The sequence below is a fragment of the Onychostoma macrolepis genome, chromosome 16 (genome assembly GCF_012432095.1).
Source record: "Onychostoma macrolepis isolate SWU-2019 chromosome 16, ASM1243209v1, whole genome shotgun sequence".
In the NCBI taxonomy this organism is placed as follows: Eukaryota; Metazoa; Chordata; class Actinopteri; order Cypriniformes; family Cyprinidae; genus Onychostoma; species Onychostoma macrolepis.
Window position 1 is genome coordinate 13,686,007 of NC_081170.1, and position 13,180 is coordinate 13,699,186.

Genomic DNA, 13,180 nt, shown 5'->3' on the forward strand with positions numbered 1-13,180 from the left:
ATATTTAGTTATTTTAAGTAAACATTAAAGTAATTATTTAAAGTAGTTTTGAATTTAAATTTAGCAATTAAAGTTTTACTTTCTTGGTTAAAAAAAGTCTTCTGGTTATTTGTAGATTGTTACTACAAAACACTGTGAATTGGCTTAGACAAATTTCTTACATCCTTTAGATACAAAGCATTCACTTTCAACATTTATTATTTTATTATGCCCAAGCTGAAATGTTAAGTATGATCATTTATTTTGCTCTTCCTAAAAGACTTTTTGGTTTCCTCAAGGCACTGATTAATGAAATATGTGCTTTGGGAAATAAATGTAGTTAAAATCTTATTAGATCTCAAGCTTGGTGCTAATGAATCTTTCTCTTTCATTTTTTCTCTCTGTCTAGAATCTAGTGACATTCCATAATTTGGGAGCTCTTGTGGGGCGTCTGGCCCCACGGTGCACAGACCCAAACCCTGAGGTGCGACGGGCAGCCATAGACTGCGTCTATAGACTAATGTACATTCAGCTGCGCTATGAAGGTACTGCCCAGTTTTTCATAGCATAACTCAGTTTTGTCTAACCCAGGGTGAGCTTCAGATTGACAATCTGTCAATATGAAATTGTTTATTGTGTTACGTTATGCTGAAATACTTAGCAAAGGGTCTTTGCTCTTCCATTTTTCAGGCTTTTCACTGGACTACAAGGACGATTCAGTTGAGTGTCTGTTAGATGTTCGTGAGAAGCTAAGCAATCCTGACCATTCAGTCTTGTATAAAACCTGCTCTGAGCTGACTAAGGTTAATTGTCCTGATGTCTCCTAAAATACTGATACTTCCAAAAATACACTAGCTCTGAAAATGAAACCGACTCTCTTTCTCTCTCCACCCCCTGTGTCTTGTGTTTTAGATCATCAGTAAGCGTTTGCCCCAGCAGCAGTTGAGCACCCTGTTGTTTATGCTGTATGATGGTTTGGTGGACTGTCAGTCCAACTGTTCCAGAGCATCCAGTGTGATCCTCAACACCTTGCTGAAGAACAGAGGTGCTGGCCTGCAGGATCTGGTACATACAAATGTTCTTACATCATCATTTTATATTGGCCTTGGAGGTTTATAGATTGTATCATCCTTTTTATTTATTTATTTTTTTTGCAAAATATATACTTAATACTGCTACAAGCTTTTAGATTCCATAAAAATGTTGAACAAGTAGTTCTAATAATACTGTTCAAATGTTTGGGTTCATAAAGATTTAAGGTTTTCTTAAAGTAGTCTCTAATGCTCATCAAGGCTGCATTTATTTGATCGAAAATACAGTAAAAATAATAATATTGTGAATTAATATTTCAGTTTAAAATAACTTTAGCCATTACTTCAGTATTCAGTGTCACATGATCCTTCAGAAATCATTTTAATATGCTGATTTGGCACTCAAGAAAGATTTCTGATTATTCTGAAGATTTGTTAAACAGTTGTTGCTTTTTTTTTGTTGTTGAGAGAACTTTCTTTCAGGATTCTTTGAAAATAAAGTTCAAAAGAACAGCACTTCTTTGAAATAGAAGTCTTTTGTAACAGTGTAAAGCACTTTAGCCTTGCTGAATAAATGAATTAACTTGATTGACATCTGCAGTTTGTCAATATTCGCTGATCTAACAAATTCTAAATTCTTTAATGAATCATTCAGAAGAGATAATTCATTGTTGAATTGAATTTCACTTCTATCATGACCAAGGCAAGGAGAACTACAGAGGATTTTTAGTGAATCAAGACTTAAATTTCAATTTGTAATTTAACTGCTTGAACCTATTAGTAGCTTGTAGCTTAGAAAACTATTTATAGGTAGTTTCTCCAACATTCCCAAAATCCCTCTCACTGGCATGTGCACAAGAGCTCCCTTCATGCTCCTGTTTTCATGTTCAATGAAACTGTAATTATTTTCTATCTTGTCAGGTTTTACTTCTTGTGTCTTGACTCTTTGTCAGGTGCCAGAGATGCTTGAGGTGTTACACAACCGGCTGCAGGTGATTGGTGAAGAGCAGGTAAAGGTGGCCATCGGTCAGTCTATCCTCATCCTCGCTACACAGCATCTGCACACAGTGGTCAACACACTCGTTGCCTACCCACTACCATACGACAGGTGATTACTGTGTGTGTTGTTTATGTGCATGGCATTCATTGTCTGTCATGTGCTCCGTGTTGCTCAAGCATAATAATGATGTGCTTATGTTTGTGTCATTGTGTGTTTTCTCCAGCTGGAGCTGTGAGATGTGGATAGCTCTAGGAGCAGACAGCACTCTGGCCCTGCAAATCATGGAGATGATTATCGAGAAGCTGAATGTTATGGTTCCCTATGTAGATAAGAAAGAGTCCATGTTGAGACCCGGTTTGACCAAAGTTGCCACAAGCCAACCACTGGCTGTAAGTATTAATATGTAATATTTGTATTATTTTACTCAAATACTTTACACCTCTGGGCGTTAAGAGTTAATGTAACTTGTAATTACTGTACTTGAGTATCTTTTCAGATACTTTGTAGTTGAACTATCAAAGATATTAGCAACTTTTACTCTCTACTTCACTACATTTTTAATGAGTATCTGTACTGAGATGAGTGCTGCACTTACACATTACATTTTGCATGGCTTCTAACTTTTTCTGCAGCAGTTTATTTCTGCTATAAAAGACCTGATACTGCTTACTACAGGGCACCGAACATACTATATCTTGTGTGTTTTGCCCTTACTCACCCAAAAATGAGTAATCAAGGCTCTCATCAAGGCTACTTTACGTGAATGCGAGTTCCTTGTGTTGTACTTGTGAATCACAGGTGTTTTATACACAAGATGACAGGACTGCAGCCAGTAATGAGGCTGAAACCAGCACATCCTGTGCAAGAACACTTTTACTTTTTAATTTTACTTAACATTATTTTATCTATCCGTTACACTGAAGAGACCTTTTTGAAGCATCTCTCTCTCTCTCTCTCTCTCTCTCTCTATATATGTATATGTATATGTGTATATGTATATGTGTGTGTATGAGTAAAATAATATTAGTATTATTGTTATTATTATTTATTTATTTTATTTTTTGCAAGTTTGAGGTGTTCAGTTTTAATTTGGTTTTAGAAAATCAACTAGTTTTTCTAGTTTTTGTTACATTTTCTATGTGCCTTGTCTTGGACTTTTGTCACTTCCTTTCTCTTGTAGTCAGTTTGTAGTCCGTTTGTTCATTGGTTCCTCCTGATTAGTCTCCCCAGGTGTGTTTTGTTATCTTGTTAAGCTTGTTAGCCCCCTGTGTACATACAGCCTAGTGTTGCTTTAGTTCCTTGTGAGTTGTTGAATGTAATGGTTGTCTGTTTTCCCATCATTCTGTTCTTTGTTCCCTGTGGTTTTTGGCTTATTGTTTGTTCTAGTTTTCCACGAAATATCTGCACAAAGATCCTTGCCACTGCCTGTTTTCCCCAGCTTCTTCACAACGTTACAGTTTTTCACTGGCATATCACTTTGACTAGTGCATCTTTGAGCCTATATTTAGTATAAGTAAAATCCGATACTCTAAGACTTTTACTCAAGTTGTTTTGGAATTGGTGACTTTTAACATGTAGTGGAGTAATTTTCACTGTTAGGCATCTGTACTTTTACTCAAGTATGGTTTTCAGGTACTCTTTACACCTCTGTTAACTAATCACAATGTGTCAATTATGCAGTGTCAAATCATTTTCTGTCTTTAATGAAGGATCTGCGTGAAGCAACAAAATCACAACAAATAATACCAGATTTGAAACAGAATGCTTAAAAAGCAGCTTTGAGAAGCAGGGTGTAGAGATTTTACTGTGAGCGGGACTTCCCATTACAACACATCAAAAATAGAAACCATGTGTTTTTGCAAAATGTCTTGACGCGAGATGCACAGCTTTCACAGCTTGTTAAAACATATGCTAGTGAAAACAATTGCTAGATTCTTTACTGTTACATTAGTTAGGAAATGGTTTAAACTTTTAAACCTTTTTTTGTTCCATTTATTTCTTTTTTAAGCCTTTTTAAATGGCTTGCACTACTGTTCATATTTTTGGAGTGGTAAGATTTTTAAAATGTTTTTGAGACATCTCTTGCTCGAGACTGCATTTATTTGATCAAAAATACAATAAAACAGTAATATTGTGCAATATTATTATTATTACAATGTAAACAACTGTTTTCTATTGTGAAATAATATAATTTATTCACATTTTGGCAAGAATATGTTGGCAGCTAAATTTTCAGCGTCATTACTCCAGTTTTCAGTGTCGCATGATCCTTCAGAAATCATTCTGATATGTTGATTTGGTGCTCAGGAAACATTTCTAAACATGTCTTTACTTTACTATTTTTGATCAATTTAATTTGTCCATGCTGAATAACAGGAGTTATTTCATTGTTAAAAAAAAGTCATATCCAGTGTTGCCAAGTCCATGCTTTTCCCGCTCGAACACTGTTAAAGAAAGGGGTGTTTTTCCATGTCTGCGGGTTGAAGCGACCCCAATAATATGATATTTAGCCCCTGGAATGCGATATATATATATTAGGGATGCACCGAATGTTCGGCCGCCGAAAATGGCCCAAAAGTGCATTTTCGGTTTTCGGCCGAAGACTTTTATCACCGAAACAATACAGCCGAAATGTTGTGATGACGCAAACAGAAACCGCGACCTGCACGTGCTTGTCTGAAGCAACATGTCTGCTGTGTGGACGGATGTTTTCAAATGGAGCGGCATTTAATACACAGAGCCGTAGTTCACTGACAAGCTACGCAATATCACGTTAAATATCGCAGGCGATTCATCTGCGATATTGAACGTGATATTGCGTAGCTTGTCAGTGAACTACGGCTCTGTGTATTAAATGCCGCTCCATTTGAAAACAGGTGATGGCGATTTAGCGCTAATCACGGAACCGGCTTTACTGACGAGATGCGCATGACTATCGCATGCAAAACATTCCGATCGCTACGCTGAATATGAGAGGAACGCGGCACAGAAATGGAAAATGCCTCAGAGCACGCCCACTCCGTCTGTGGCGGACGTTTTTGAAAAGGCAAGGAAGTTTCCCAGTGATGGTGTCAAGGCAAAGGGCATAAACATACACAAAAGTTAACATATGGGCTATGGCAGTCTTTGTTTTGATACACTATTATGTTGAAGGCCTACAGAGAAAATATTACTGTATCTTTAAGCAGTTGCACTTGTTCTGAATGCACTTTCTTGTAGTATTCCTACAGAGAAAAATTTAAAATGCACTTGACCTAAATGCACTTTGTTTTTATGAGAGAACATTTAATTTTACAACCTTTCAGCAGGCCAGTAGGCCTGTACATTATTATTTAATGTACACATGAGTGGGGTCAAGTTAAACATTTTAGTTTGAATTTTATTTTATACTGTGCATTGTTGCAATGTGCTAAATAAATATTTGCATAATTTGTAATTGATTTATTCTTTGAAACTTTAATATTAATTTATGCAATTGCAATGCCTTGATTTTAGTAAAGTTAGTACACAGTCATGGCCATAAATGCAATGGTACTAATAATTGGCATAATTTCTTTCGGGTGTTTCGGTTTTCGGCCTTGGTTTCCTCTTTTTCGGTTTTCGGTTTCGGCCAAGAATTTTCATTTCGGTGCATCCCTTATGTGTATATATGTTCGTATGTGTATTTAATTTAGTTTTTATAGTGATTTTCTTTTGTGATGCAATGTTTTGTAGATGACCTGTGCCCTGCGTGAGATGATGCTGAATGGCCAGTCAGCTGATGCCGTGGCGTATATATTTCCAAAGCTCTTCAGTGCTCTTCTGGTGCGCTTGGGCTCCAGCGTGGGAGTTCAGCTACCTAAAGATCTCAACAGCAACAGCATAATTTCAGACCGCAAAGCAACCAACAAAATTAATGTGGCCAATTTTGATGTGTGTGGGTGAGTGGCATAAATATGGAATTTAGAGTAATTTAGAAAACTCTAACATAATTTTTTTGATTGTGTTTTTTTTAATAAATGATTTGTTCTGCCTATGTGCTGATTAGTCAAATCGATCACTGATGAAGTTACATTTTGGGTCAGATGGTGAATTTGAGTGTAGCTACTCATGCAGACATCGCTGAGCTCAGAGTTAATAAGACATCTGTGTTTCTCTTTGCTATGTGCTCAGGGTGGCAGTGGAGGCCCTGCGGATCCTGCTGGGTCGAGCTCAGCTGGACGCTGTCGTGAAACCATTAGATCAGGAGGGAGCATGGGACAAGATGAAGGACCCGCAGCAGCACACAACAGGAGTCACTCTGCTCTCCAGGTACACACACCTGTCCTCCGTCATCCTCAAGTCCTCTTATACTGTTAGTTGTTTGCAAACTTTTCTACTTGTTCTACTTTGTTAAAGGAGATGCGTATGGCAGTAGAATTGTTCTTGAAGACTCATGATGTGTTTTTTATTACAATATTTTGAGAGCGCCACACATCAATTTCAAGCTCTCGTAAATGTGCATGGTCTCATGCAGTGTATTTGTGGAAATTGTACCTATAAAAGTAAGAGTTTGGAGCTAACATGCTGCTTTCTATCCCATTGTGGTAAGATTAAGTGTGATCTTCTACAATACTTCATTTTGAAGAAGCTATTCTTTCTAACAGAGCAATGGCAAAGCATGCTGGTCCAAGACTCCCTGCCATTGTGGAAAGTCTGTGTCCTTCTCTCTGTAATATTTATGAGTGCCAGAGGATCACAGTCACAGCATTCTTCTCTGAGGTGAGAACATTTTATTTTATGTGATTTATAGTTAACGATCTTAGTTCAAAGTTTATTAACAATGAATTACTAAAGACAAATTATTTTGCAAGAGCACAGATTGTTCACTTTTTTTTTTTTTTTATAAGAGTGTAATTGTTCAAATATCTCATGGTATATATTTCATTTTAGCATGGATGCAATGAATTCATCAAGACATTTATAATGTACAAAATATTTATATTTAAAATAAATGATGTTCTTTTAAACTTTATATTCAACTTTATATCCATTCATAGTTTCCACAAAAATGTTAAGTCAGAATATTGTAAACAGGAATAAATTTCATTTTATTTTACATTAAAATAGAAAACTGTAATAGTATTTAACAGTATTACTATTTGTAATGTATTTTTGATCAAATAAATGCAGCATTAGTGAGCATAATAATTTTCTTTCAAAAACATAAACAAATCTTATTGACTTTTGAATAGTAGCTTATAGAATGGTTTTGTGTTCACAGTATCATTTTTGGTTCAGTAAATTTCGAACAGCAAAACTGAAGACCAATATTTCAACTCTGTGAATGGCCAATATTTTGTTATTTATTGGACGCTTTCCTTATGAAAAACAATGAATGATGATAATAGGTTTAATTTAATTGAATTTTCGAATCAATTATAATAATGGCAACCTCATTTTACAATTGATAACCAAAATCTTTGTCATGTTGTTGTATCTTCACCCCTTACAAGTCCTATACGACTGAATTCAACACTACTGAGTGTGTGTTAATATTAATATTTTCCAAGATGTTGTCAGATTATAAATGAAATGAGCAACAGCAATGTACTAAACTGTGAGTGGTGAACCAGACAGGTCTTATTTTTTTTTCTGTTTTAATGTGTACTCATAGCTGTTGTAAATTAGACGTCAAGATTTATTTGTTTATTCCTTCAAGTTGCTGAACCACCACGTAGTGACTGAACTGATGATTTTGGACATGTTGATGAACAACATGATGGAAAGAATAACTGACGCCTGTGGAACGGTTCGCATGCTGGCGGTCCGAGGCCTGGGGAACATTGCTGTGGGCTCACCTGAAAAGGTATAGACGCTGATCTGAAAACACTCATTGGATGAAGAGTCTAATTGTTTTTTTGGGCAGTGATTCTTGGCAACAGTGTGAGACACATGGCAACTTGTTTATGCAGAAATCAGTAAGGATGTGTGCAGAAAATTGTCTGTATTCTGAAATGCTGCCTAAAAAGTTCCCCATGTTGTGTTTGCTTAAGACAACTTGCACAAGACGCCTGTTGTTATTTTATGTCTTCTCTCTGTAGTTAAGTTTTGTCATCACTCGTAACATTGTTGTAACAAAATTATATGTTGCTGTATGTTCATCTCACTGCCTCTGTTCCCATTTAGGTGAATAAATATGCAAAGGAGCTTTTAGCAGCCATGAGTTCAGGTATGGAAGAAAAGGATGATCCAGGGAAACTCATCACACTGGAGGCCATGTCTGGAATGTCCAAGATATTGCTTTACCTGGACCAAAAGAATGTCCACCTGCTTGTGGTTTACATCTTCATGAAGATTAAACCCTTTCTAGAGAATGTGAGTATCTTGAGAGAAGACAGAATGTCTAAATCACAATTATAAAGCTAGAATTTCCACAAAGTAGTATTTATGCTACTTATTTAAGATAATCTTATATTTGTATCGCATTGTTTTTTTTAAAGTACAAAATCCAAAAGGCACAAATCCAATATTTTATTAGTAGTTAATAGTTATGAAACAATTATAAAACATTTGGTAACACTTTAGAATAGGGAACACTTATCACACTTTTCCCTCAATAAATTCCTAATTTGCTGCTTATTAATAGTTAATAAGGTAGTTGTTAAGTTTAGGTATTGGGTAGAATTAGGGATGCAGAATAAGGTCATGTAGAATAAGGCATTAATATGTGCTTAATTACTACTAATAAATGGCTAATATTCTAATAATATGTATGCTAATAAGCAACTAGTTAAAAGACCCTAAAATAAGGTGTTACCAAACATTTTACATGTATTCTACATTTGGAACCCCTTTATACAGCATGAAGGGAAGACATAAATAATTAAATAATTCATAAAATAAATATTCAATTAAAAAAAAAACACTAGTTGCCCACTAATATTTGAACTCATAAATAATTAAATTAACTAAAAATAAGTTGACAGTCAGCACACTAAAGGGTTAAACACCTACATTCACTGACAATTTTATGAAGAAGCAATTTGATTATTTAAGAAAAGTAAAATATTTAGGCCCCATTAGTACTCTATTAGTAAAAATAGTGTCTTTTTTGATAAATACAGGCTATTAGAGTACAGTGTTTAGGCAAGTATGTTTTTTCTTTTGTATGACTTTACTTAAAGATCCGTTGTTATGTTCTGTCAGGAGAACGATGAGATCCGATGTGCTTCCATCATGCTCCTGGGGAACCTGTCGAAGTTTGGCTCGGGTGAGCCTATTTTTAAAGACCAGATCCACAATGTTCTTGTCAGCTTGCTGTTGCATCTCAGTGATCCCGACCCTCAAGTGGTCAAGGTCAGTGATTTTTTTTGTTTTTGTTTTTGTTTTGTTTTGTTTTGTTTGTTATAATGGCTATAAATGTTGAAAGTTAATGCAAAACGAAAAGATAATAAGAGTAATAATAATATGAGAATATTTTTAAGTCCAGACGTATGATACTTGTGTGCGAGTTTTGTATGTATCTGTTTGTTCCCCTAGGCATGCAAGTACGCCATGCGCATATGTGCTCCGGTCGTAGGTTCAGAACAGATCTCTGCCATGTTCCAGAATCATCTTCTTGAGGAGAAGGGTCTGCATTATGGAGAGTTCATTAATGACCTCACCAAATACCTAGTACGGAGCAAAAGCTTTCTTTATTATAAAAACACGCATAGAATAGCTGAGTGTGCTTATGAATTCACAGATTCCCTTTTATAGAGAATATCATAACCACTGCTCTGTCACATTTGCATGAATCTTGTTTTAATACTCAAGTGTTTTTACTGTTCCAAGCATTTTTAGTTTAATTTATGGTTCACCCATAAATTAAATGCTGATTTCTCCAACTATTTGATTAAGAGAAAATAATAAAATATATGTTTTGTCAAAGATCCAGGATTTTCCAGGCATGCTGAACTTCTACCACATCACAGTCATTCAGTTCTTCAAGAGTAACTGGGCTGAGATCAGAGCCAGTGCTGCCATGTTTATTGGTGAAAACAACAATTCTATAGTATTTTTAAAAAATAAGAAACATTTTTCTAGTATTTAAGTATTTTTCCTACTATTATTTTATGTTGGTTTGGTAACCACTTTTTGTGTTTGTGTGAATTTTTAGGGTTTTTGCTCGGGAACCTTCCTGATGAGCATTTCTCCCATATGAATATGGGGTCAGTGACCAAGGGTAGGTACCGCTCTTCTATAATAATATCTGCAGTCAAGAGATATATTTAAAGAAGGACAGCACATCCTTGTTATTCTGCTACATTTGCTGTTTCATGGCACCTAAGGAATCTATTATTTTTGCTTCTATTTTAATGGCGACTTGTCTGGTAAAATACAATGTAGAAGATATTGCTGTTGTAACTCTGTCACATAAATGCACAATGCTTTTGTTTGGTTGTCTATTTTCAATTGGTTTACTTTGATAGATTGACAAATGAAAAAAAAATTATTTAATTTTTTTTAGCTTTCTCCAAGTCCTTATGTTTGTCCTCAGGTCTGGTGATGCTGCTGCAGGATCCAGATCCTCTCGTGCGAGTGAAAGCCGCTGAAGCCATGGGTCATTTTCACTGATGTTACCTTCACTCAGTAGCCAATCAGATTACTCTTCAATTTTAAGTTTGTTGCTTTGGATAAGGAGGAAGCTTTGAATTGTTGTTCTATAATAAGCCTTGAAAGGTTTTTATTATTGACCAAAGATTGTGCACTAGTTCTGTAAGAAAAGAGAAGAATAAAAAGGAGAAGACATTTATTGACATTACAGCACTTTTAAGTACTCTGATATAAGGTGTGTGATTTTTAGCCCGGGTTTTTCACCAGCGGTGGTTTCTAATGTGAGGTACGTACCTGCGAGCCCTTTAAAAACTAGACTTACGCGAGTACACTGATATTGCTGATATTACTTGCTTGACCATTCCTCTAGCACGCTAAATGCGTAACACCACTTTAAAGCATTAAATCATTAAAAACGTATGTAGGATGAATCAATATGTTTTAAAGCAACATCAACACTGCAAGGTTTTTCTGGTAATAAAATCAGATGTACTGCTTCGTTAAGAGTTTAATCCTATTAAAAAAAAATAAAAAAAAGACGGTTGAGTCATATTGACCACCATAAACCTTCAGCAATAAATCACCCTAATAGGGATGTGCATTAGCATAAGCTGCTAAGCCATTAACTGCAACTGAAATCTCCTGTACTGAAATCCACAATCAAAACTGATATTTAAGTAAGCATTTATAGTGTTTTTGCTTTGACTTCTGTGGTTCTGATTGTATCTCATGCACTACAGTGGAATAAACTCAATTGTGCTTCCTTCTCGACCGAGTCATAAAAGTAGACAAAAACAGTGCCAAAACATAGGTTTATAAAAGATAAATTGTACTCGAATAGATGTTAAAAGATTTCTGACATGTTTCATACTCATTTTGTGAAGCGTCTGTGTAGCTGAAACGCCAGTGCTGGCCTTTCTATGGCACTTGTCTTGTTCCGTTTTGTAAATTGTATCTGTGAAATGGATGTTAATTCACAAAGTGTGGCCACTGTTTCAGAGTTTGAGCATGAAGAGTATTGAATGAATTAAAGTCAATTCATGATGTTTCATCTTAATAAATAGGACAAAAGTGATGATGGAAAGGTAAATCAACTGCTTTTACAAAATTGGTACCTGGTATAGTGTCATTTACAGTAGCAGTAGTTGAACGTATATGAACAAATCTATCAGATTAAGAGAATTCTGATTCTCTATGAGATACTATGTAAACACAAAATCACAAATTAAACAGTTGATGTAGTGGGTATATTTCAATGTAAATGGCCTAACAAAGTCTTCATTCTTTCAGCTTTTTAATATTTAATGAATCTTGGCATTAAAGAATTAGGGAGCAAACTGCATGGGAGTGACTCCCAGTGAGAAATAGTGAAATATCATTATATTTTGTCTTAGTATTTACACTACTGTTCAAAGGTTTGGGGTCATTAGGTCTTTTATTATTATTATTTTAAAAGAAATTAATACCGAACAGGGATGCATTAAATATATCACAATAGAAAAATAGTTATTTTAAACTACAAAAATATTTCACAACATTGCTGTTTTTGGTCATAGTGTCTCAAGAATAAGAAACGTTTCAAAAACATTAAAAAAAAAAATCTTACCGACCCCAGACTTTTGAACATAATAGATCTATCTATAAATTGTTTTCTGCAAAACAGTGGCTCCAGTTTGGCGTATGAAGAAGAGCTGGAGCTCTGGGTTTAGAAAGTGGAAAAAAACAACAACAACATTACAACTCCTTTGTTGCTCAGGGTGTTGAATATGTATTAGCACAAGTCAATCAAATTAAAATGTTTACTAAGGACACAGACCATTAATCTAAATACTTTAGAATTTAGCAATTAGTGGCAGTTATTCCATTTGGTCAGGAAGCCAGTGTGATAATGATATTGGAGTTCATTCCTGGAGAAGTCAGAAAGATTGTGTTTGTGTCTAGGATGGATTTCAGAGCAATCAAACTGCCACTGAAGGTTTCTTCTGGGCAATCATGGTATTGGGCGTGGTGTTATGTTTGCATTTTCTCATTAATTTGTTTTTGTATGTCTTTTGTTTCCTTTTTCAACAAAATTGTTTTGTATCATGTAATAGAGGTGATCTTTGGATGATGGAGATGAGAATATGTACAACTGAATCATTAAAGTTACTATACATGACAACCAGGAACTGTCAAGTTGGTTTCATTTATGAGTTCTGAAAATTATATAGAAAATCGAACTAAAATGTAATATCTATCTATAAAGTAAATAAATAGTAGTCAACACTCAGAAAAAAAGAAATGTATTAAAATCTGTCACTGGGGCTCTTTCAAAAATGTACTAATATGGTAGGCCTATACCTTTAAGGTTATAATGCGTAGCATTTAGGGGTTAATCAGGTACAACGATGGACCTTTTAGCTTTTGTAAAATATACAAATACACCACATTTTATAAAGGTTTTTAAACTTTTTACTTTTTAAACTAGCCCATGAGGGATGGACGTGTTTACAAAAGACACCAAGTGTCTCTTAATTTTCACAATAACTTTCAAAACTTGAAGATGCTCTGTACTTTTATCCCTCGCAACCGTGAGGTCTATAGAGGATCGTTAAATTATGACTTTAATATTTTT

The 13,180-nt window shown here is 35.1% G+C and overlaps 1 protein-coding gene across 3 annotated transcripts in view; it reads left to right on the forward strand.

The window, feature by feature from the left end:
• The window catches only part of mroh1 (maestro heat-like repeat family member 1), a 75,936-nt gene extending 63,210 nt beyond the window's left edge, over positions 1 to 12,726 (forward strand). For all 3 annotated transcript variants that reach the window (XM_058746485.1, XM_058746488.1, XM_058746487.1), the window contains 15 exons: positions 389 to 524; positions 670 to 782; positions 892 to 1,044; positions 1,964 to 2,118; positions 2,234 to 2,399; positions 5,725 to 5,930; positions 6,163 to 6,300; positions 6,636 to 6,750; positions 7,691 to 7,837; positions 8,158 to 8,346; positions 9,178 to 9,327; positions 9,511 to 9,645; positions 9,902 to 10,004; positions 10,130 to 10,195; positions 10,511 to 12,726. In XM_058746485.1, the coding sequence (XP_058602468.1) occupies positions 389 to 524; positions 670 to 782; positions 892 to 1,044; positions 1,964 to 2,118; positions 2,234 to 2,399; positions 5,725 to 5,930; positions 6,163 to 6,300; positions 6,636 to 6,750; positions 7,691 to 7,837; positions 8,158 to 8,346; positions 9,178 to 9,327; positions 9,511 to 9,645; positions 9,902 to 10,004; positions 10,130 to 10,195; positions 10,511 to 10,587 (2,049 nt within the window). In that variant the 3' untranslated portion in view covers positions 10,588 to 12,726. The remainder of the gene's footprint in view (positions 1 to 388; positions 525 to 669; positions 783 to 891; positions 1,045 to 1,963; positions 2,119 to 2,233; positions 2,400 to 5,724; positions 5,931 to 6,162; positions 6,301 to 6,635; positions 6,751 to 7,690; positions 7,838 to 8,157; positions 8,347 to 9,177; positions 9,328 to 9,510; positions 9,646 to 9,901; positions 10,005 to 10,129; positions 10,196 to 10,510) is intronic.
• Positions 12,727 to 13,180: the final 454 nt, after the last annotated feature.